Here is a 26,232-nt window from a genome sequence, read left to right as displayed (position 1 = left end):
AAATAAAACATAAGTATACCATTTTCATATTGGGTTCAGTCTCTGAGTGTGTGTATCAGTCCTTGATGGAGTGAATGCAATAAATGCTTAACACACCCTCTGGATAAGCCTAACTGCTCGGCCACGCTACCACAAAGAAAGCTTTTAGTACTTACCTAATTTAGCCTCTGCTATACCTCTTAAGACTCCCTGGAATCTGTGCACACTATACCTTACTTTGGTATAGTATATACAGAGCTAGCTTCCTACAAACAGGCAATCCCTTGTCTCAGGTGCTTGAGGCAGTTCATGAATTAAGTTCAATGGCATCAGGGACACAGAGGTGGTGCCGCAAGTGAGATAAAATATTAAAGAATTTGCTGTGCCACCTGCTGCCAGGCCGCCCCGAAACGCACCCAAGAACCCTTCTCCTGCCGGAACTGCAGCTTCACCAGCATCCGGCCCGCCAACCCGCCCAACATGGAAACCAACTTCCTCAGATATATCCTGCTCAACACCCGCTCCGCCCGCAAACACGCCGTCGAACTCTGGGACCTACTCGACACCAACGCCCCAGACGTTGCCCTCCTGACGGAGACCTGGCTGACCCCCTCCTCGGCACCTGACATCGCCATAGCCATACCGGAAGGCTACAAGATCCCCCGCAAGGACCGCTCCAACGGAATAGGAGAGGGAATTGCCATCGTTCACAGAAACACTCTCAAAATCTCGACACACGCCGATGACACCCTCAGCACCGCCGAACACCTGCACTTCCAGATCCACACCGACCCAAACACCACCCTCAGAGGCACCCTCATCTACAGACCCCCCCAGACCCTGACCGCAGTTCAGCGACTCCATCACCGACCTCGTCAGCACACATGGCTTCGCCTCCACGGACTACATCCTCCTCGGGGACCTGAACTTCCACCTCGAGAACAACGACGCCAACTCCTCCACCCTGATCTGATCGACAACCTCACCAACCTCGGACTCAGACAACTCGTCACAGCACCCACTCACTCCGCCGGCCACACGCTTGACCCCATCTTCTCAGCGAGCACCCAAGTCTCCTTCGACTGCACCACCAAACTCCACTGGACTGACCACCGCTGCATCCACTTCACCTTCCAGAAACCCACCACACACCACCGCACCCAGCAGATGCCTCATTGCAGCTGGGGCAAGATCACCGAGGACCAGCAAACCGCCACCCTCGCCCAGAGCCCACCCGCAGACCCGACCGCCCCGACGCCGCAGCCCACAGCCTCAGACAATGGATCAACGACTGCGCCAACACCCTCGCACCGCTCAAGAAGCCCCCCAACACCCACACCAGCCTTCAGAGACCGCCTAGACAACAACGCACACAACAGCAAAGAGCTCTTCAGCATCGTGAAGGAACTCTCCAACCCCAGCTCCAACACCAACGACATCCCACCGTCACAATACCTGTGCGACTCGCTGGCCACCTTCTTCCATCGCAAGTTCGCAGACATCCACGACAGCTTCGACACCGTCACCACCCCGGCAAAATCCGACACCCCCGCTCTCACAACCACCACTCGCACCAACCGCCTGCTCGCCTGGACCAACATCAACGACGACGACACCATCAAGATCATGAACACCGTCCACTCCGGATCCCCGGAAGACCCATGCCCACACCACATCTTCAACAAAGCCAGCAGCACCATCGCACCCCACCTCTGGAAAACCATCAACATCTCCTTCGAGACAGCGACCTTCCCGGAGAGCTGGAAGTACACAGAGATCAACGCCTTACTAAAGAAACTCAAAGCGGACCCCAAGGACCTCAAGAACCTCCGACCCATCTCTCTGCTCCCGTTCCCGGCGAAGGTCATCGAAAAGGCCGTCAACAAACAACTGACCATCTTCCTCGAAGAGAACAACATCTTGGACCCGTCCCAATCCGGGTTCCGCAGCAACCACAGCACCGAAACTGCCCTCATCGCCGCCACCGACTGCATCAGGATCATGCTCGACAACGGCGAAACCGCGGCCCTCATCCTCCTGGACCTGTCAGCAGCTTTCGTCACAGTCTGCCACCGCACACTAAGAGCACGCCTCCACGACGCTGGAATCCAAGAGAAGGCCCTGGACTGGACCACCTCCTTCCTCTCCGGGAGAACCCAGAGCGTCCACCTCCCCCCCTTCCGCTCCGAAGCCACCGAGATCATCTGCGGCGTACCCCAAGGCTCATCTCTCAGCCCAATGTTGTTCACGTCTACATGGCACCACTCGCCCACGTCGCCCGACAGCATGACCTAAACATCATCTCCTAAGCCGACGACAACCAACTGATCCTCTCGCTCACCAAGGACCCCCACACTGCCAAAACCAACCTCCACGAAGGAATGAAGGCCGTCGCCGACTGGATGAGGAACAGCCGGCTGAAGCTGAATTCGGACAAGACGGAGGTCCTCATCCTCGGCTCCACCCCCTCGGCCTGGGACGACTCCTGGTAGCCGACGGCACTAGGAGCACCCCCTACACCCACCAACCACGCACGAAACCTAGGGATCATCCTCGACTCCACACTCTCCATGACAAAGCAGGTCAACACCGTCTCCTCCTCCTGCTTCAACACCCTCCGCATGCTTCGCAGGATCTTCAAGTGGATCCCCACCGAAACTAGAAGGACGGTCACCCAGGCCCTCGTCAGCAGTAGACTGGACTACGGCAACGCACTCTACGCAGGAGCCCCGGCCAAACTCCTGAAACGACTCCAACACATCCAGAACACCTCCGCATGCCTGATCCTCGACATACCCCGCCTCAGCCACATCACACCCCACCTGAAAGACCTGCACTGGCTCCCCATCAACAAGAGGATAACTTTTAAGCTCCCCACCCACGCAAACAAGGCACTCCATGACACCGGACCAGCGTACCTCAACAGACAACTCGGCCTCTACACCCCCGCCCGCCAGCTCCGCTCCACAGACCACGCCCTCGCCACCGTCCCCCGCATCCGAAGAGTGACCGCTGGCGGCAGATCATTCTCCCACCTCGCCGCCAAGACGTGGAACGCCCTCCCGATCCGCCTACGGCAGACCGAAGAACTTCTAACCTTCAGGAGACTCCTCAAGACCTGGGTCTTCGAACAGTAGCAGCATTTCCCCCCCTAGCACCTTGAGACCCTCACGGGTATGTAGAGCGCTTAACAAATGATATGATTGATTGATTAATTGATTGACACGAAACAGGAAGGAAGCTCGAAGGTTTATTGGATTGTTTGGTTTTTGGAGACAACATATCCCTCACTTAAGTCAGATTTTGGTCACATTGTACAAGATTATGCGAAAGAAACATGCGTTTGAGTGGTTAGAGCAGCAACAGAATGCATTTGAATCCCCAAAGGAGGCTATGCAGCGTGCCTTAGAGTTTTGGCCAGAACGAGAGGGTGAGGGGGAGCTGAATGTGACAGCCCAGGGGCAGTATGACAATTGGAGTTTGTGGCAGACACAAGAAAAGAAGAGGATGCTTCTAGGATTTTGGGCTAACAAGTTACTAGATGCTGGAGAGCGGTACACTCCATTTGAAAAGCAGTTAACTGCATGTTATTAGGCCCAGGTGGACACTGAGCAGTTGACCCTGGGGTACAATGTGATTTTGAGATATAAGGTAATGGGTAAAAAGTTACCCCAATACTCATAGAACAGGGCATGTGCAGGAAGCCGGCATTATCAAGTCGAAGTGGTATATAGAAGACAGGGCCCGAGTAGGTCCCAAAGGTACTGCAGTGATGCATAAGCAGGTGGCGCAGGCCCCAGTGGAAGATGCAAAGGTGTAACTGGATGTGCCTAAAATACAGGGGTCCCCTGTGAAGTGGGGTCAACCGTCTGCAGCATTGTCTTTAGAAGGCAAGAGACATGTATGGAAGAGACGTGTATGGTTTACTGTTGGTTCAGCCAGGTATGTGGGGGCTAAGAGGCATTGGAAAGCAGTATCATACAATACTACCACAGAGGGAAAGAGTAGCCAGTTGCAGAATTGTATGCTGTGCATCGGGCTTTGAAACAAGAATTACCTGGAAAGTGTTATATTTACACACACTCGTGGTCTACTTCCAAAGGTTAGCCACCTGGCTTCCACATGGCATGCACATAGCTGGATGATCCATTCAAAAGAGGTGTAGGGTAAGGAGTCAGTTGCAAGAGATCTGGGAAATGTTACCACAAAGCTCAGTTACTGTGTATCACATAGATATCCACTGCTCAACAGACTCATTACAAGGGTGGAGTAATCCTTTGCAAATTAAAATGCCAAGATTTTGGAGGACGAGGTGGCGACGCAAGATTCTGATTTGGTGGGAATGGCTAAGTGGGCACACCTAAAATGTGGACACCTGGGAGAGAATGCCACTAACAGGTGGGCAGAGAATAGAGGGATGCATATTCCCCTAGATTTGATCAAAACTGTGATTATGCAATGTCCCATTTGTCAGCATGCACAACATAGACCAATCCCACAGGTGGTGAGAGGTCAGCTATGCATAAATCCAGTAAGATTGATGCTGTTTAATTCTCAATGTTTTAAAGAACAAGAGCAACCCATATGTCCTTGTGAACTGGGTAAGCACTAATGCTAAAGAGACAAGTGTTCACAAGGAACTCATTGAATCATTAAAAAAAATAAATATGCAAAATGTAAATTTTTGCTCAGATTTGATCTTAGTCAAACTAGTAATATCCAATAAGACCTCTTGATTGGGTCACAGTATAGTTTACCTTGGATTGTATCTAAAAAAAGTCCATCACAGTAGTAGTCACCTATTACTTACTTCAGCCGAAGTAAGTGACATTTATTTCGCTTTTTCAATTATACCACATAAACATTTCATTGTAATTGAAACATTGACATTTTTTTTTTTTATAAATACATTGTGAGTGATTTGTGAGTCCCAGTGAAGTGACCCTAACCAAACTTAGTGAATCATAAAATAAGAAAGGTAACAAGTGAGGAATTGGTTATTGGGAAAATATTAGAAGGAGAGCTATATACAATAGACAGTGAATTATTTTAGGCTCTCTCTTCTATTTTGTCGACGGCGTTTTGACCCACTCTTGATACGGGGTCTCTTCAGGACAACGATTCTAGGGACTAAATGAGGGGAAAATTACGTTGTGGAAATTTAATACGTGGTGATGGTGACTAGAGCTAAAGTAACCACAAGGCATCTATTTCATGTAGATTCCTGGAAATTGCGTGTTGTTGGAAAGGGATCCAAGTTGGCTCTTGAGAAACTCAATAAAACTATACAGGAATTTAATTCATTTGAACTAAAGAAAAAGGCAGATAAAGTACAGAAGGACATTACTGCTTACAGTAAAGAGAGAGCTTTTCCATATCTACAAGAAGACTTCTACGCACAACCCCAGCAATTCAAGAAAAGCGTCACAAGGGGGGTAGATACAAAAACAACAATCTCATTGGCTTCTCAGACTCATCAGCAGGTTCTGAGTCATCTGAAGACGGAGGTGAAGGCACGAGTGGATTTCAAAAAAAGCAACAACAGCCTTTTTTAGGACAACCACAGAGGGGCAGAGGAACCAACCGGAGGAACCAAAGGAGAGTATGGCACCAGTTTACAGGAGAAAGACAAACGCGCATCTAACAGTACTATTTCTTTTCCAACACCATGCTACACTTATCTTGCATCAATACCTGTCCCATACTGTACTCAACGAGACCTGTTCACAAAGGCCTTTGGAGTACATTAAAACCTGCTCCTGTGGTACTCTGTAGACTTACATCTCTTTGTGATTCCGCTCCAAAATGCCCATCTCTCTATTAGTAAAGTGGAAAGATGGCACAGCCCTTTCTCTTTGTACTAATTGTGCATGAATATTTCCTTAATATTCTCATTTTACAACTCTTATAAATGAATACATAAATATAGGTATTGCACCAAATTAAACAGGTGCAGTAAAAGGGGCAGAAAAATTGGAACACAAAAGAAGTGTGTTGTATCCAGATGGCTCGCTTGCATATTCACAGGGTGTATGATGTTCAGTACTTGCATCTCTACTTTCAGCACATCCTTGACACCAACCCTTCAAGATGTAAATGTGGTGGGCCCAAGGCTTCAACCAGTTTGGTGCTAGAGGGAACACATTGCATCTGAGAGTACACACCAAAATACAAAAAAGAAACTTAGGCAGCCTCAGGTAGGAATAAGGCGAATACCAGGGCTCTGAGAAAGTAGTTCCAAAACAACAGAAATAGAACAGTACATTCTGAAATGAGTTTCTACATCGCACCTGTTTCACAAGTAGCAATTGCAGAGAGGAATCCTTTGGGCTGGTTGGTCAAATGTTTTCTGCTTTTACATTGTGTAAACAATGGGGTCTATTTGGCTGATGTGAGCGACTCAAGAATAAACGCTTACTATGTAAGGTCCCCACAGCCTGTCATTTGGATGCTCTTTTGTGATAAGGTGCCGGTTGGCATTTTGACACCTCTTTTGAGTGTTTTTCAGCTTTGTCAGTTTTTCACATTTTATATGATCACACTTACAATCTTAACTTCAGATTAATTCACATTTTTTACTTTATTGCGCACTTATATAAAAATAAATCAAGACCATATGTGTAGGAGAGTAGGATCTGCTTCACATGGGAACCCCCACTTTTTGCTGGTGTTTCACTGTTTTTCGACCTTAGTCTGGCTGTGGCCCTGCTAATCAGGACCACAGCCTAGCTGCTTCCTCTCTAAAACGGTTTCCATGTACAATACATACATATCCACTTGGATTCTGGAGTGCCCTATAAGCCCCTAGTATATGGTATACTATGTACCTAGGGCATAGGTACCTCAGAGACCTACCAGGGGCTGCAGCATGTATTATGCCACCCCTGGGAAGCACTCCAAAATGACACCACAGGTCTGCTACTGCGGCCTGGGTAAGGGTGTGCTTGCACCCCTTACTGTGGTATAGTCTACCTATATCACTATCATTGCACACACATATAAAACCTATAAGTCACTCCTATCGCAGGCCTTATCAATCCTGAAGGCAGAGTGGTTGGTTTTTATGTGAGAGCGTTCTCCTCTGATGCTGTTTGTGGTGCAGCCTGACCATATACTTTTAAGTGCATTATAACCTTGGGGTAAATGCTATCTTTGGGATGGCTGCAGCAAACATGTTTGGTGTCAAACGCTTTGGAATACTACCCCACCGCCAGTTCTGGCGGCGGGGGTAGCATTCCGCCTTCTAGAGGGAGAGACATGTTCACACTGGTCTAACCCGGTAGGACTTTCTTGAGCCCTGGCATCACAAAATGGATGCCTCTGCCACAGACACGGGTCTGGACTCCTGCTGCTGACCGAAACTCCGCCAGGGGAGGCCTGGACAATAGGTTTCCTGTCCCACGGAGGTGTAACCACCTCCCCAGACAGGCTGATGTGTATTGGGGCTGGGCAGGAGCACTCTCTGGTGCTTTGAAGTCCTGCACTGGGGGCACACTTGGTGTCCCTGTGCATACTCCAGTTCAAACCTGTTGCAGGGGCTAGCTGCCCCTGCTCTGGTGCGAAACTGGACAAAGGAAATGGGTGTAACCATACTTAGTATAAGTATGGGTACCCAGTCCTTGCGACTTTAGATTACCCTGGACGAAACTCTGCAATATATATCCTGGACTTTCGACGTTCTATCCTGACTAGAAGACTGAAGAAATCTCCCTTGGGGTCAAGGAGTGACTCCCCTGCGTGGCAGGCACCAAAGAAGCAACTGACCAGTCTACATCGCTGAAGCTCCTGCCGGACGGCGAAGTCTTTGCATCAGCAGAGGTGGATTTCCAGACTTCACCAGAGGCTACCCTGAGTCCACAGCAAAGCTGAGGCCCGAGGCTATCGTGGGTGACGTGGAACCTGGACCCCTGGACACCTTGAACGTTTGCAGCAACACTATCTTCTGGGACTTCCTCGAAGTTGTGCTTTGGGCTCCGAGTAGCCCCAGCCTTGAGCACCTCCTGCACCGAAGATTGCTGGCCTCCATTCCACGAGTGACCTGTGGGCCAGTTTCAAGTGCGACCGCTCGAGGCTCCTTCGAGATCGCTAGCCTGTTGGCTAGTAGGTCCCCATGAAGGCAACTCCTCTTCTAATTGGGCTTTCCTGGTTGCTCCAGACGTGCCCTGACTTACCCTCGCTGGGTGAGTCCCTCAGACCTTGCTGGTCTGCACCACAGTCCTTTCTCTGAATTCCAGTGACTTGCCGTTGCCAAGGCTTGTTGGGTCCATTCTGGTCGCCGACACCCCAGCACTCGACAGACTTCGTGGGACAGCTCGAATCCGGCTCGTGGACTTCGTCGATGCCTCCTGGACCTCGTGGCTGAAGAGTCAAGACACCCATCAACTCACCTGAAGCACCCGACATCTGTGGGCATTGGTCCATCCTGCCCTCGGTCACTGGCTAGTGACCAAGACTCTGTCCCCTCTGCTTTCAGGTTCCTTCCATCCTAGATCCAGGCTTAGATCTCTTTGGACACTTCTCCTCTTCACGGCAGCAGCAGTTCTTCGCCAGCTTCCATTGTAATCGACGACGTGACCCGCCACCAAAAGACACCTATGCACCTGGCTTCCCTGGGTGAGGTAACTCGAGTTCTCCGGTGCTCCCGTGGGTGCTAGCCCTAGAACTTCTTAAGTCCAAAAGGGTTTGGTCCTGACTCGATTCCAAGTGTCCCTAATCTTTAAATTTCCAACCGCGACATTGCCCATAGAAGCTAACGTGGTTGTGTTTACACACTGCATAGAGTCCCCTGTGTCACTACCTTGGGTGGTTCCTTGGGGTCCCAGCAATTCTACAGGCTCTAGACCTTGTGTCTGTTTCAGTTGTCGTTCTTATACCAATTTTTTGGTATATGGTTTGGTGCGCCCCTAGCGCCCAAATGTGTAATTGTGCTATTACTGTTGCTTGCTAACGTGTAAATTAGGTACCTCGAGTTCCAGTCTCATAAAGAGACTAGAGGGGCGTGTTTTATCTTAAATACATATATTTTAAATATATACCGGGTGTGGTTTTCTTTTCATTTGATCATTCATGAGATTATAGACTGGTAAAACAAGCTGCTTTACATTCCTTCAAGACTTAGCCTGAAGGCTGCTCTCCATAGCTACCACTAGGATAGCTTTCAATAAAGGTTGTCTTTAACCTATCACCATAAGGGGTTGTTTGGACTGATGCAAGGTGCCTACTAGAACTAGTGGACAGCATATATCAGGCCACCTTCTCACAATATGCACAAACATATTTTTACATCATAATTCAACTGTGTCTAAACTAACAGTTTGTCTTGCTTTTTCTTCAGAACACCTGTGCAAGACTTCAAAACACCAGGACACAATGTGAACACTCTTCAAAATAGGACTCTACACACAGAGTATAAAATACAACATAAACAAAAGCCCAACACTCATTTGCTAAGTAAATGGGAATATTTATTGCAGTAAGTTCCCATATATCAAAAGGCAAACATGCACAATTCAAATGAGTGCATATAGTGAACGTATATACACAAGAATAAATGCATAGATAACTGCATGACCACAAAAATGAGTCATTAAAACTTGGAATAATTCACTGGTTGTCTGTCTTGCATCATCCTGCCAGCAGGACTGGGGAACTGACAGTCTCAACAAGAGCTCTCAGCCGGAAAAGGGCTCTAGGCAGTGTGTCCACTCCTAGAAGAGTTCCTGTCAAAGCGCCAAGAGGTCTCCGTCTTTATATTCTTTAACACAGAGAGAGACTTCTAGAAGCTCCCCCTCCCTTCATCTGCACTGTAGGTGCTGGCTACACTCTCTGCGTCTAGGTCACTCAATGGAGCTGGCCAGGCTCCAATGAGAGTTGAGGCAGAATTCTTAATTTTTTCATCCTTGGACACTGGACACCACCCACACTGTCTGTGCTACCAGCTTATCTCTTTCGCTCGGTGAAGTGAAAAACATAAGCAGTTCTGTGTGCGAAAGTAGCCTGGGGCCTGCCTGCATTCGCAGCTGTATGGCAGATACAAGATGAAACCGTGCTCAGAAATTTAATTAAAGCAACTTTGGCTCAATGTCCAAAACAGAGATGCACCTAAGTACACACAGTCCAAGTCACAGAGCTAAATCTCTTCTTTGTAAGGTTCTGTTGTAATGATCAAATCCAGTCCACACAAGTCAAATTCTTCCACATCGTTTTTTACTTCAAAGATGAATTTTCATACAGTGTTGTCCAACAACCGCAGCCCACACGTGTTTCATCCTCCTGGACTTTTTCAAGGCTATGCATATGGAGACAAGTCCATACTATTCTTGCAGTCTCTCCAAATTAGGTGTATAGAAGGTGTAGAGGCAATTCCGTCTGTCTGGAGCCTCTGAATAATGGTTGTCCCAGTAGTAGACGATCCGTAGAATAATTCCCCAACTTGTGGTTGCTTCAGTACGAATTCTCATGAGGAACGGCACAGCTCTGATAAGCATGGCGTTCTGCAGTTTCCTGGGCCGTAAAACGCCGTATTTGCGAGGCAGTATGAAAATTTGTCTTTGAAGTAAAAAACAAAGTGGAAGAATTTGACTTGTGTGGATTGGATTTGCTCAGTACAACAGAACCTTACAAAGAAGAGATTTATATTTGTGATTTGGACTATGTGTGCAAGTTCGGACAATTTGCGCCACAGGCGGCTTGGAGCTTAGCACGACAGCACCACTAAATGCTTGAACATTAGAAATTGTGTTTGTTTTTTTACAGCCAATAACTAAAGATAGATGTGCAGACATTTGGCTTAGTCACCAGTTTTTGTTCTCAACTTGGGTCAATGGTCAACACATGATCTCACAATATACAAATGCCTGTAGCATTACACTCCACTCCTTGAGCATTGACTAATAATTAGCATAATCTATAGTTGTAAAGTCATAGTTCTAGGACAAAACAAGGGTATAAAATTAGTCACACATTGCATAAAGCAACACATAGAAATCAAAATACAAATTATAATGACAAAGACACTTAAAATATAGCGATGTTGTCCAAAATTAGGCAACCATCAAAAGAACCAATCCCACCACCACTTGACTAATTCATGAACGCATTAAGATGCGAAGGGATTGATGTGGAATGGTCAGACAAATTGAAACTACACAATTCTTCAAACTCAGCTCAGCCATGGTTATGTTTTAAAAGCAAATAATCAATAGGAGACCTATTTTGTAAAGCAACTTTTGTTGTTCCCTGAACATCCAACAGTAATTCAGCTAAAGCAGTAGAAGTTTTTTTTTTTTCACCATTAAACATGCAAGCTTGTTTATTATTCTAGTATTGTACACAGTTAACCCAGGAACGCCTACCATGGACGCAGCTAGACTCATATATTAAGTTTTGGATAAGAAGGTAATTTCAGAATCAATTAGACAATCGAAATGCATCTCTAGCATAGCGAAAATGTAAAACTGAATGCAAAGGAAACATCATAAGTCCTGATCGTGTTAAAGCACATGGTCCACCAGCCAGGTTTGCTGGAATGTAGGTGTATGTTATGTTATGTTATTATGTTATTTAGATTTATAAGGCGCACAGCTACCTCAGGGGTTTCCCGGCACCAGCCAGGTAGGAAAGGGAGAAAACGAGGAACTTACTGGTTAAATAGTCATGTCTTCACTCTTCTACAGAAGCTGCCAAAAACGGTTTCCTCCTGTATTGCAATAGGAAGAGAGTTCCAAAGGGAGGGTCCAAGAAAGAAAAAGGACTTACCGCACATCAGAGAGAGTTTGATTCTAGGGATAGTGAATTTTGACTGTCCGGCAGAGCGCAGCAGACGAGAAGGTATATAGAGTTGGGCTAAAGATTGCAAGTATTGTGGGGCCGTTTCAGATTTAATTTTGAACATAAACCTCAAGGCTTTGAATTTCACACGATTCTCCACTTTTAGCCAATGAAGATTGCGAAGAGGGCTGGCAACTGACAGTCCTCGGGACCCGACAAAGCAGCCTGGCAGCTGCATTTTGTACCACCTGCAGTCTTTGTACCATAGCATTGTTTGAGCTTAAATATAGAACATTGCCATTGTCTAGCCTGGATGTAATCAGGGCATGGACTACCGTTCTTTGAACAGAGAGGGGTAACCTCCACAACATTTTCTTTAACCATTTTAGAATGGTAAAGCAAGTTGAGGCCACCTTTGGTGACTTGCTGTTTCATTGACAGGTGGTCGTCAATGATGAATCCCAGGTTGCGAACTTGATGTACCGGTTGAGGTAGGGCACCCATTTCAGAAGGCCAGTGTTGTGATCCCCTGAGATCTTGTTCTTTTCCTAGAATCATGACTTCAGTTTTCTCTCCATTCAATTTGAGTGAGTTATTTTGCATCCAAGACGCAAGTTTTCTCAAACCAGCCTGCAGAGCAGATGAATCAGATCCCTTAGATGAAGTGAGGAAAAAGGTTATCTGCTTATCATCAGCATAGGAGAATATGGACAACCCCGCCTCTTCGGCAATATCTGCCAAGGGATGAACGTAAACATTAAACAGCAATGGACTCAGCACCGGGCCTTGGGGAACTCCATAAGGAGAAGGGTGGAGATTAGAGCTTGCTGAGGTAGAAAAAACCTGAGAAGTGCGGTCAGTTAAGAAAGAGCGGAGCCACTGAAGGGCTGAACCTCCAAGGCCCAAGACATGCAGGGCTCTCAACAGAACAGTGTGAGACACTGTATCAAAGCGGCGCTGAGGTGGAGTAAAATGAGAGCCACCGTATGACCTTGGTCCAGTTGATGTCTCAGCATTTCGGTGACTCCAAGTTGAGTAGATGCCATAGAGAATCCTACTCTAAAACCCGACCTAGAGGGGTAAAGGAAGTTCTGAGACTCGATGAAAGATGTCAGCTGGGAATTAACATGTTTTTAGAGGATCTTGTAAAAGCAACAAAATAGGCCGGTAGTTCGATGGCACAGTTGGGTCCACGTTGGATTTCTTTAAAAGAGGGAGCACCATGGCATGTTTCCATTCCGGAGGAAAAAAAACTTAAGGGAAAGAGGCATTGAGGAGGTCCATGATCAGCAAGAGCGTGTGGGCATCGAGCTGTTTCATCACAGAATTAGGAAGAAGGTCACAGGGGGAGCCCGATTTAATGCTTGCCAGGAGTCGGTTGAAGGTGCTGATATCCAAAAGGGACCACACTTCCTGTTTAACTGTGGGTTTGACCTTACCGTGTATCTGAGTCACCCCAGTGCTGGTAACAGTAGGTGTGGTGTCAATAGTGTGTAAGGTCATTAATAAGTTTTCACTGGCCAGTGCAGAATATTTTTTTTTAACTTTATCCACAAAGAAGAGAGCGAGGCTTTCACATTGCTTTTTAGTTAGAGCAAGAGGGGTGGTCTGAGTATTAGACCCGGATCATTTTTTAAATACCTTAAAAGAGTTTTAGGGCAGTTCTGAGCTTGAGTGTTTTTTTAGAGAGATGAACTCAGTGCGAGCTGCTTTGCATAGTCTGTGATAGTCACTTAAGACCTACTTATAGGCCAGCTTGGCATCTATCTGGTAATGTTTCCTCCACTGCCTTTCAAGAGTTTTGCATCTGGATTTCTCAGTCCTAAGCTTCTCAGTAAACCAAGGGGCTGGCAACTGATGGGTACCGAAACGTTTGTTGGAGAGGGGAAGGCAGGTATCTAGTACTAGAGAGATCCAGCTTTGGATAGCACCCAAATCATAAGTCTGGTCCAGATGGCTGGTCTGGAGTCATCTAGGAGATTGTTTAAGTCTTCAAGATCAAGCTTCGCCCAATTTCGGACTTTGGGTTTTAGTCCAGTGGTGCCTACCAACGGGCAGCCTGCTACTTTCAACAGAAGAGTAACCGCAAAATGATCGGACCAACACAGGGAAAAGGCGGGGGACAGGTAAGATCCGACAAATTGGAAAAAATTGGGTCAAGCAGGTGGCCTGCTGCATGGGTGGGACCTGAATTACAGAGATGAATATTCATTACTTCTAGGTCAACGAAGAAAGCCGCACTTTTAGTACATGCGGAATCTCCTGCGTGTAGATTCAGGTCACCCAAGATAGTAAAATTGGCGGCATTCAAAACATATGAGGTTATTAGGTAAGGGAAGGACAGTGCCCAAGATCCAACCCGGCCAGGAGGACAATCCACTAGCATACCAGACAAAGAAAACTTAGGTGTGAGCGTGAGTTTGAATAATAAGGCTTCGCAGTCACTGGCAGATAAATCCTCACAGTTGCATTCAATAGATTTTTTGTGGATAACGGCAATACCACCCCCCATTCTTAAATTTCTATCCTTCCTGAAGATGGAGTAATTCATTGGGAGTGCTGCTGCCACATCGGGCCCTGGGCTATCATGTAACCAGGTTTCTGTTAGAAAGACGGCATCAGGTTGGATATTGAATAAAAGATCAAAAATGTCATCTTTATGTTTCGGGAACGATCGACAATTAATACTGTAAAATGTAAAGTGTTGTTGTAGTAGAGGTGTGGCTATGTGTGTAGTCTTCCCTGATAAATCATTGTGTTTGGAGATCTCAGGTTCATTACTTAGGGGACGAGCCCACTCATTGTGGTCATTGTATAATGCACATGTGAAGGAGAAACTACAGTGCTGGCAGGTCATAAGAGCTTTGCCTAGAGCAATCTTTTGACAATAGGGAAAAGGGGGCAGACAAAATTCTAACAGTTGTTTAGTGGCGTATCTTATTTTCATTGTGTTGAATTGACATGAGGTCATGGTCCCTGGTCCAGCGCGGAAAGGGCGCAGGTGGGCTTGCCTTTTGGCGCGCCATCGGTGCGTCCGCTGTGCGTCCGCTCCAGGGCCTTTAATTAGAGGTCCGAGGGAGCCGCCGCGTAAAAGCTGGACCGCTAATTGGAGCGGAACGTGAGGCACAACAAGATGGCATTCACGGGGGAGGAGCCTCATTGTCTAAAGTACATGTGCAAAGAGTTACAGAAAAGCAAAGTTCAGGTCAAATTTAAAAAATATTGCATCACATTTGAAAATGCATTAAAAAATACTGAGTATAACATGCTCAGAAACATGCGAATAAAAACCAGATTAAAACATAAAACAAGCTATTCCGAGTTCCCGTAATTCAATCTATTTAAAAGCTATTCCGAGTTCCCGTGAATTCAATGTATTTACAAGCAGAGATGGCAATCAGAGTATAAGAGGAGCCTACCAAGTGCTGCATGTCCGCTCCCGGGCCATTAAGTAGTGGTCCGAGGGGAGCTGCAGCGTAAAAGCTGGACCGCTAAGTGGAGTGGAACGTGAGGCATAACAAGATGGCCTTCACGGGGGAGGTGCCCCGTCATCTAAAGTGCAGGTGCAAAGAGTTGCAGAAAAGCAAAGTTCAGGTCACATTTAAAATATATTGCATCACATTTAAAAATGCATTAAAAAATACTGAGTATAACACACTCAGAAACATGCAAATAAAAATCAGATTAAAACATGACATAATGCCACATGAAAAGAGCCATCCCTTGGGTAATTTAACATGAATTTGATACTGGCGATTGAATTGCTTGGCTGTGGGCATCCTTGGACACTCCCGGTCCCTTCCGGACACACCCAAACACAGTCCAAATAGAGCAATCAGGACGTAAACATGCCATGCTGTGATCTATAAGAACAGAGAACAAACATGTCTTATTCATTTTAGCAAATAGCATTTATCAGCAGACACATGCTCCCATTTCTCCTCTCCAGGTCTCATTAAAACTAGGATGTTGTCTTTTCCTGTAGCTATGATTTCAACAGGCTCGGGGTTGTTGGGGGATTCAATCCATACTTTGGCTCAGTGGAGCTGAACTCTTCTTGTCCTCACACAGTAACAAGGGCTGGGGCAGTCCCCTTCTTAACAATTCCTCCATAAACTGGCATGATGATAATCTGAGCAGAGAGGGGCAATCAATCCAAAATGCTCTAGGGGAATCTTAATTCCAACCCCAGTTTCAATTAAAGCGATATCTCTGGATTCAGTCTGGGAATCCGCAAAGCATGTAAATCAAGACCTGCAGCCTCTGGTTTGGCCCGATATGGAGCCAAGGCTCCAAGAGTTGTCACCCTGTACAAGATAGCGTTGAGGGCCACGTGAGGCAGAATCTGCAAAGCTGGTGTCAACATTCGCATTAAGGAAGTTTCTGCATTTGTCAAAGGCCTGTTGTTCAAAATGAACAATGCATCATGCAAGTTATCTCTCCAAACTTTTAATGACCCATTGAACAATGTTTTCAGTATCCACTCTATGTTGTGCTTTGTACAAAATCCTGCACCAATTTGCCTTTGAAATGAAAAGCATTGTCACTTTGGATCCGCAATAGAATGACATAATACGAAACAAGTAAATTGAATGTTTCCAAAGTATTCTGCTGAGTGGCACGTTTACACGGAAAGGCTATCAAGTAGCCAGAGTAAGTATCCACCCCTGTACATGCATACTGGCAACCCTGACTAATTGGCATTGGCCCAATGTAGTTGATCTGCCATATCTGTCGTGGCAACTTTCCCCTACCTAGCTTACCTCTCACCACCTGTGGGATTGGTCTGTGTTGTGTATGCTGACAAATGGGACATTGCATAATTAAAGTTTTGATCAAATCTAGGGGAATATGCATCCTTCTATTCTCTGCCCAACTGTTAGTGGCTTTCTCTCCCAGGTGTTCACATTTTTGGTGTGCCCACTTAGCCATTCCCACCAAATCAGAATCCTGTGTTGTCATGTGGCCTCCAAAATCAGCAAAGGAATTACTCCACCGTTGTTATGAGTCTATTGAGCAGTGGACATCTACGTGATATACAGTAACTGAGCTTTGTGGTAACATTTCCCAGATCTCTTGCCACAACTCCTTACCCTACACCTCTTTTGAATGGATCATCCAGCTATGGGCATGCCATGTGGAAGCCAGGTGGCTAACCTTTGGAAGTAGACCACGAGTGTGTGTAAATATAACACTTTCCAGGTAATTATTGTTTCAAAGCCCGATGCACAGCATACAATTCTGCAACTGGCTACTCTTTCCCTCTGTGGTAGTATTGTATGATACTGCTTTCCAATGCATCTTAGCCCCTACATACCTTGGTGAACCAACAGTAAACCATACATGTCTCTTGTCTTCTGAAGACAATGCTGCAGACGGTTGACCCCTTCTTCACAGGGTACTCCTGTATCTCAGGCACATCCTGTAACACCTCTGCATCTTCCACTGGGGCCTGTGCCACCTGCTTATGCAATACTGCATTGACTTTGGGACCTACTCAGGCCCTGTCTTCTATGTACCACTTGGACTTCATAATGCTGGCTTCCTGCACATGCTCTATTCTATGAGTCTTGGGGTAACTTATCACCCATTGCATTATGGGAATCACTGCTCTCAAAATCACATTGTGCCCCCGGGTCAACTGCTCAGTATCCTCCAGAGCCCAATAACCTGCTTTTCAAATGGAGTGCAGCACTCTCCAGCATCTGGTAACTTCTTTGCCTAAAATCCTAAAGGCACCCTCTTCTTTCCCTGCTTGAACATTCCTTGCCACAAACTCCAATTAGCATACTGCCCTTGGACTGTCACATTTAGCTCAACATCCCCCTCTCATTCTGGCCAAAACTCGAAGGCACGCTGTATAGCCTCCTTTGCTGATTCGAATGCATTCTGTTGCTGCTCTCTCCACTCAAACTCATGTTTCTTACGAGTAACCTTGTACAAAGGAGCCAAAATCTTTATCTTATTTCTCACTGATAGCAATACATTCATCAAATCCTAAGGAACACCTATTAAAATTGCAATCTTTATTACATCCTCATTCATTCTCTGCATTGCGTCCCTTAGTGTAAACCAGGGCTTATCAGTTGGCGGCCAATTTGACTCTATTGGGAATTTGCGTGAAATCCATCTGCCGCTAACTGCAGTAAAGTGGTCTGCGCATTTCCCTGAAACTTCCTAAACTCGTCTTGCACAACAGGATCATTGCTTAGTATACAAAATTTTGCTGCATCTCCATGTTCTAAATGCACTCTATGTGCCCCTAAATCAAACAAGCCCACTGTCTATGCAATCAATGTTTTACCCGACCCCTGTCGTAATCTATCTACACTCACTTCTGCTCTTTCAGCCACAAGCTGATACGTTTACAACTTATCATGCAACAATCTATTCTGACATGACAGCATTACAGAAGTATTCTTGGCTTCCACTAGCTGTTTTTCCATTGCTTCACACTCCTTTCCTAACTGAATACATTTTTCATGCATTTACATAACCATTTAAGAGGATCCAGCCTTTTTGACCCAATGTACACAACTCTTTTCCTTTTTTTATTGGCACTTTTTGCAAGCAAATTAATACATCTTCTGGCTGCGCATTAGACATACACACACTCCAGTTCTCACTCAACCAGCACAATGTAACCACTCATGAGCAAGCTGACTATGTGGAACTAATTCCCATCCTGGTATTTCATTTGGTATCTGCGAACCTGCTTTATCCATTTTTGTTTTTCTACCAAACATTCTGCCCCTTTCACTTCTTATCCTGCTAGTGACGCTAAAATGTTTTGCTTTTTCATTAGAATACCTGAGCAATAATTCAAAACACAAGGACACAAAGTGAACTCTCTTCAAAATAGGACTGCGCACACTGTAAAGTACCGAAATGCAACATAAACAAAATCCCAACACTCATTTGCTAAGTGAAGGGGAATATTTATTGCAGTAAGTTCCCATATATCAAAAAGCAATAATGAGCAAGTAAAATAAATGCATATAGTGAACATATATAAACAAGAATAAATGCATAGAGGGATAACTGCATGTACACAAAAAAGAGTAATTAAAACTTGGAATACTTCACAGGCTGTCTGTCTGGCATCATCTTGCCAGCAGGACTGGGGAACCCGTTGACAGTCTCAGCAAGAGCTCTCAACCAGGAAATGGCTCTAGGCAGTGCGCTCACTTCTAGAAGAGTTCCTGTCAAAGCGCCTAGCGGTCTCCATCTTTATACACTTTACTAACACGGAGACAGACTTCTAGAACCACCCCCCCTTCATCTGCACTGTTGGTGCTGGCTACACTCTCTGCTTCGAGGTCACTCAACATCGCTGCCAGGCTCCGATGAGAGCCGAGGCAGAATTCTTCGCTTCCTCAACCTTGGATACTGTACACCTCTCACACTGTCTGTTCTAACAGCTTATCTCTCTCAGTGAGGTGAAAAGCTTAAGCAGTTCAGTGCGCGCAAGTAACCTGGGGCCTGCCAGTGTTCACAGCTGAAAGGCAAGGGTAGACAGATACAAGATGAAACCATGCTCACAAATGTAATTAAAGCAACATAGTCAATTGATAACACATGATCTCACAATATATAAATGCCTGTAACATTACATAGTTTTATATATTTCTTGTGTATTTATATAACAACCTCGTATGTAAATAACACACTGATTCTAACTATCTTTCCATGAAGCTATATATATATTGTTCACAATTCAAACTAAATCTATGAAAATATATATATTTCACAATTTTTCACCAATCTCTTATTGCACTGAGATTGCTTGACAAATCATTTTATACTAAGATGATTTTATACTAAGATGATTAGTATCCCTTTCGCATTTTCATGATGTTGTTTACATTCCTAGTAAAAAGGAAATCGAGAGTGTAAATTCCTCCCTCTGCTTCCTTTATACAGTGAAGCCAAACTTTCATGGAGGGCGTTAATCTTCTCCAATGTTTTGTTAGGCATCTTACACTAGTAATGGACGGTTTGATCCATGTGGCAAATGTTGGATTCTCCCCTTCTACTTAACTCTACCTATAGTTGGCCATGTGATCTAGCATTTCCAAAACACTTTAACTCCTCCCATGAAGTCCCCTCCCTAAACACATCCACAGTTTGTGGTCAGAGGTGATCTCTATTGGTGCCTAGCGCTATATTCAATCGAAGTTGATCTTGGTGATGGTGAGAGCCCGCCAGAGTTGTGCTTAAGGAGTAGAGCTGCCAGAGAGAATGGTCTAGCCACAGTTCTTTCACGCAGTTAAGCTGCACTTGAAAAGTGAACGGGTGAGGAAATTGAAACATTCCCAAGGAGTGGCCAAAGCAGAACGCAGGATACAGACCCTGGAATCGGGATTGTCAATACTTTACACTAAGTATTCTGTGAACTCAGGGTGCTCTTAACAGCTGAGGTATATATTTATTCTCTATTGGGTGATGTAGTGTGTTCTCTAATTGTGTTGTACTTTATAGTTCTAGCGATCTCTTACTGTCACATTATAAACAAATCTCACATTCTTCTTCATTTGAACAGAAATGGAAAGCAGGAGTTTGCATCAGAACCAAGAACAAAGCTGTGATGAACCCAGGCTAAAGGCAGCATTCATCGGAGAAGATAAAGCGGTGGTTATGCAGAGAGTTAGCAATAACATACCATACAAAACAAGGAGAGTGAAAACAGCCCCTGGAAAAAACAGAGCTGATCAATATATAGGAAGTGATGGTGATAAATTAAAGCTGATTGGCCAGAGAAAGAACACATCTAATGGAAAATATATGTGCTCTGAATGTGGGAAAATCTTTAGTGAAAAGTATATTCTCATTGAACATAAGAAGATTCATACCGATGGGAAACTGTATCCTTCTGACGAATGTGGAACCACATTTCAAAGTAACTCAATCTTAATTCGACATAGAAGGGCACGTTCTGACCTTCAGTTATTTTCGTCAAAATATAAAGAGAGTTCTACTGAGATTCAAAACCCTAAACTACAGCGCAAGCAAGCCAAACCTAAAGTCTATAAATGCAGTGAATGTGAAAAGAGATTTTCTTCTTTGTCCAATCTTCATGTACACCATAAAGTACACACAGGAGAGAAACCCCATAAATGCTTGGAATGTGGAAAGCGTTTTCCCTATTTTTCATATCTGAAGATTCACCAGCGGCTTCACACAGGAGAGAAACCTTTTGTATGCACTGAATGTGGAAAACGTTTCCGTCACTCTGGATATCTTATCTGCCATAGAAAAATTCACAAAGGAGAGAAACCTTACAAGTGTGAGTGTGGAAGGCGTTTCAATAGAGTAGATGGTCTGAAAAGCCACAGGCTCCAACATGCTGGAGAGAAAAGAGAGAAACCATACTTATGTAGTGAATGTGAAAAGAGTTTCTATTCTTTACCACTTCTTCGCTTACACCAGAGAATACACACAGGGGAGAAACCTTATTCATGTGACACATGTGGGAATAGTTTCAGGCAGTCATCACACCTAATAAGGCACAAGCGAGTACACACTGGTGAAAAACCATATATATGCACAGAATGTGAAAAAGGATTCAGCGATGCCATGAGTCTAAAAATTCACCATCGTGTGCATACCGGCGAAAAACCATTTAAATGTAATAAATGTGGAAAGCGTTTTGTGGTTTCATCTCATCTGGCGGTTCATCAACGCCTTCACACAGGAGAGAAACCCTTTGCATGCACTGAATGTGGAAAATGTTTCAGCTATTCCGCAAGTCTGGTTACCCATTTGACAATCCACACAGGAGAGAAACCTTATGAGTGTAGTGAGTGTGGAAGGCGTTTTAATCGGCTAGACAGTCTGAAAAAACACCAGAACATACATACAGGAGTGAAACCATACCCTTGCACTGAATGTAAAAAGGCATTCTCTCGAAAAGACATCCTAGAAAATCACCAGAAAATGCACACAGTAGTGACAGGTGAGACAGATAAAACATACGCATGTAATGAGCGTGGAAAGCTATTCAGAGACTCAGCTCATCTAAAATGGCATGGAAAAATACGTACCCAAACAGTGAAACTTCATATATGTATCGAATGTGGGAAGTGTTTATGCTCTCAGTCATCCCTGAGAAGGCATGAGAGAACACACACGGGAGAAAGGCCATTTACATGTAGTAAATGTAGTAGTAGTTTCAGCCGGTTAGATCAATTGACAAAACATCTTTTGAAACACTCAGAAGACAAATCATTTTCATACAGTGCCTGTGGGAAGAGCTTCATTTCATCAGCAACATTGAAATCTCATGAGAGATTGCACACAGGAGAGAAATCCTTTAAATGCACTGAATGCGGGAAGAGTTTAAGTTCCGAGACAGCCTTTAGAATTCATGTGAGAACTCACACTGGAGAAAATTCATATGCATGCAGTGACTGTGGGAAGAACTTCATTTCACCAGAACAATTGAAATCACACAAGAGATTGCATACGGAAGAGAAGCCCTTTAAGTGCACAGAATGCTGTAAGAGTTTCAGAGACCAGGCATCTCTGAGAAAGCATGAGAGAACACACACAGGAGAAAAGCCATTTATATGTAGTGAATGTAGTAGGGGTTTCAGCCAGCTAGGAAATTTGATGAAACATCAAATGATACACTCAGGAAACAAACCATTTTCATGCAATGACTGTGGAAAGAGCTTTATTTCATCAGGAGAATTGAAATCACACCAAAGATTGCACACAGGAGAGAAGCCCTTCAAATGTACAGAGTGTGGGAAGAGTTTCCGATTTTCCCAAAACCTAAACCAACACCTTCGAATCCATACAGGTGTGAAACCCTATCTGTGCAACAGATGTGGGAAGAGTTTTGCTGACTCTGGAGATTTGACTAAGCACAAGCGAATACACACAGGTGAAAAACCATATATTTGTGCTGAATGTGGACGCGGGTTCAGTGTACTATGTTCATTGAAATCACATCAAAAGGTACACACTGGGGAGAAGCCTCATAAATGTATTGAATGTGGGAAACGCTTTGCATTCTTGTCAAACATGTTTGTACACCATCGAACACACACTGGAGAGAAACCCTACGCTTGCATTGAATGTGGGAAAAGATTTGCTGACTCTAGTTCCTTGACAAAACACATTCGAATACACACTGGAGAGAAACGCTTTGTGTGCAACACATGTGGGAAGAAATATGCAGAGCGTAAATACCTGACCGAACACATGAAAATGCATATAAAAGACAAGAATGATCAGTGATGTCAAATATTGCTTTCGCCAAAATGAACAATACTTCCCTATCTTTGAGTAGTATATGGTATGTAGTTATTGTTACAGAAAGAATATAAGGGCAGATTAAATGAGTTGAGAAAGCTCAAATTGAATTTTTATTGAAGTAAAGACTTTTTGATGCATAAAGTCAGCATGTCCTCCATGCACCATACTGTGACAATTCTGTGTATGTTTGATTGACCATCTTACAGTGGAGTATTACATTTTTTAGGTTGGGCCTGGACAGTGCTTGCTCAGTTGCTTAGCGACCTGTTGTAGATGGTTTGTGGAGTTAAACTCCAGCCATTGCTTGCTATTTGTCTCTCTGAGTGTCCTTTATAAATCCTTGCATGCTAGTGGTTAGTCCTGCCTCTTTGTCCCTCCTTTTTCTCTTCCGTTCCTCCCATGAGCAGGGACTACGTACTGTCTCATTACGCTATGGTTCTTTATCTGATCTTTGGGGGACTATTTTTTTCTTGGTTTCTTGTTCTGTTACTGTTTGCCTGTGTTCAGCTTCGGCACCATAGCTGCTTACATTTTAATTTAGCATTCCTCTCTTCCACCTACTCTTAATGCCACTGTTGTATTAGTGCTGCCTCCTGCATCATGCCTCCTGCTCGTTGCTTCTATTTTATTAACCTTTTTTGCAATTTTGGATGTTGACTGTCAGTTGGGCTCCTTTTAGCAAAATATTAGTTTGTTTTTTGGCAGCCTTTTAAGGGGGAATGGGCTACTTTTTAGCCTTTTTTCACAGCGAGGAAACACAAATTCACGCCTGTCATAACTGCAGCCAGGTAGATCAGGGTGGTACTGAGCAGCGGGGCCTCCTTCCACGTGCCTCCTGCCGGTTGCTTTTATTTTTTTGCTGTTTTGTTATTTCAGCAGTCAGTTGGGCTTCTTTTGGTAGGATATTTGTTTGGTTTTGGGTTTCCTTTTAAGGGGGATTGGGCTTGTTATTAGCCTTTTTTCACAGTGACAAAACTCAAATTCATGAGCTATTGGGGCAGTAGTAAGCAGCGGGTCCTCCTTCCATAAAGCCAGGTCCTCCTTCCATAAAGCTATATGTTAGTCTGTTATTTGGATTGTGAAGAATAGTGGGGGAATAAAAGAGGGAAAAGCTTTGCATTTATATAGCGCTTGCTGCCCCTGATGAGGTGTTGCAGCGTTTTTAGGTAAGTAGCACGCTAATTTGGAACCAAAAAACGATTAGTGGTGAATTAGTCTGGGGAAATAAGAAATTAATTTGAGCGCTGGACGTGTTAGTCTGTTTTTTGGATTTAAAAGGATAGGGGAGGTATGGAAGAGGAAAGGGTTTTCATTTACATAGTGCTTGCTACCCCTGATGAGGTGTTGACATGCGTTTTGGCGGGTAGTATGGTACTCCGGAACCCAAAGAGTATTAATGGGGAATTAGTATAGGGAAATATGAAATTAATTTGTGGTGGACATGTTAGTCTATTATTTGGATTGAAAAGGAATAGTGATAGGAATATAGTAATATCCACATTTGTAAAGCACGAACAATCACCTGTAAGGGTCTCTAGGCGCTGGGGGCCGTCGGGAAGATTAAGCAAGCTATTGCCCGGAGTCACATGGTACTGGGCTAATCTGCCGCCGGCGCCGGGTATCGAACCGTGATCCCCAGATTCCAGTGTCAGTCGCCCTGGCCGCGGCTCCACACCTCTTCCCTAGTGGAGTGATAGAAGAGGGAACGGTCTAGAGAGTTTGTTTTTTTGGAGTTCATAGCAGTAGGAGTAAAGGGGAATAGGAGGGATAAGAGTCAGAGGAAGGTTTTGGAAAGGTTTGTTTGGGAGAGCTGAATAGTAAAAGAGGTATGAGATGATGAAAGGAGGGGTAAGGGTGGGAAGAGTCTAGAAAGGGTTATTTAAGGGATCATAGTAGTAGTAGTATGGGGTTTGGGATGAATGAGAGTGAAGGTAAAGGATATATTGATAGAGGTATAGGGTGACAAATAGGATAGTGAATTGGAAAGAGTAGTAGAATGAGTTTTGAGATGAGTCAGAGAGCTGAGGTAGATTATATACTGAGAGTGGTATAAGGTGAGAAATAGGGCAGTGCATTTGAGAGAGTAGTTCCTTGGATATGCTGAATTAGACGCTAAGTAATAAACATAAAGATACATAAGTACATGGAAGGAATATATATGCCTAAGGAGGGTAATATATGAATAATAAAGTTGCACTTAATAAACTCAGACTTTCAAGTGTTATACATTAAATTAATGTATTTGTTTTTCTTTTTTGTAGTTCAATAATGAAGCAATTGTAGATAAATTGTTATGATAAAAGATTTACTTATTTATGCAGTCAATTATATACATGTCAACCCCTTCGGTGCTCATGACGGAACGGTTCTGCCATGATCACCAGTGGACGTGTGCTGATGACAGAACTGTTGCGTCATAGCACCCCCCTCTGGGGAAAGTGCTGGTGCCCCCCCATGGGCCGCCCATCTAACCCCTCCAAACAGGGATGGCAGCAGAAAAATGTTTCAGCTGCCACCCGACCCCCCCCCCCCACATCAGCGCTCACGGCACGTGCAGACGTCATCAGGAACCACTGGACTTGTTGGAAGCCATTTGGTTTTCAGACATCGGAGGGGAAGGTAGGTTTTTCCTGCCAAGTGTTGGTTTTATCATGCACAGAGGCATCGGGGTAGAGGAAAGAGATTTTCCTCTCCCCCGATGTCTCTTTGCAGGGCATTCCTGCTGCACAATCACGCATGCGGTCGCGATCGTGCAGCAGGAATGCCCCCACTAGCACCAAGGATTTTATTTTAGGGAATGGAAGCGACCATTTTCTGTCAGCCATTTTCTGCCCCCTCTGGGGACAGATCGGCCCAATTTTGAGGTCTATGTGCCCCCTCAGAAAACCCCACTAGCACCAGGGATTTATAATGTTTGTGTTTGTTGATACTTGTGGCCATTCCCTCCCTCCCATCCCCCCCCAGCGGCGGATCGGCCATATTTGAAGGCCCATTGGCCCCGGGGGGTGGGGGTAGGGTAGAAAACCCACTAGCACCAGGGATTTTATTTTTTGTAAATGGAACCGACCCCTTGGGCAAGGATCGCTTCCAAAGGGGGGCATTTTGTGTTGGCTGTTTTCTGCCCCCTGGGACGGATCGGGCCACTTTTGAGGCCCATGTACCCCCGGGGGGCATGAAACACCACTAGCACCAGGGATTTATAATGTTTGTGCATGTGGGTGA

General features: G+C 45.0%; 1 protein-coding gene across 2 annotated transcripts in view; it reads left to right on the top strand.

The window, feature by feature from the left end:
- The window catches only part of LOC146863580 (uncharacterized), a 79,539-nt gene extending 56,427 nt beyond the window's left edge, over positions 1-23,112 (top strand). For both annotated transcript variants that reach the window (XM_085627374.1, XM_085627365.1), the window contains one exon: positions 20,291-23,112. In XM_085627374.1, the coding sequence (XP_085483500.1) occupies positions 20,291-22,992 (2,702 nt within the window). In that variant the 3' untranslated portion in view covers positions 22,993-23,112. The remainder of the gene's footprint in view (positions 1-20,290) is intronic.
- Positions 23,113-26,232: the final 3,120 nt, after the last annotated feature.

Source organism: Triturus cristatus, chromosome 2_1 (genome assembly GCF_964204655.1).
Source record: "Triturus cristatus chromosome 2_1, aTriCri1.1, whole genome shotgun sequence".
In the NCBI taxonomy this organism is placed as follows: Eukaryota; Metazoa; Chordata; class Amphibia; order Caudata; family Salamandridae; genus Triturus; species Triturus cristatus.
Note: the sequence above shows the minus strand (reverse complement) of the source record. Positions and strands in the feature narration are given on the sequence as shown.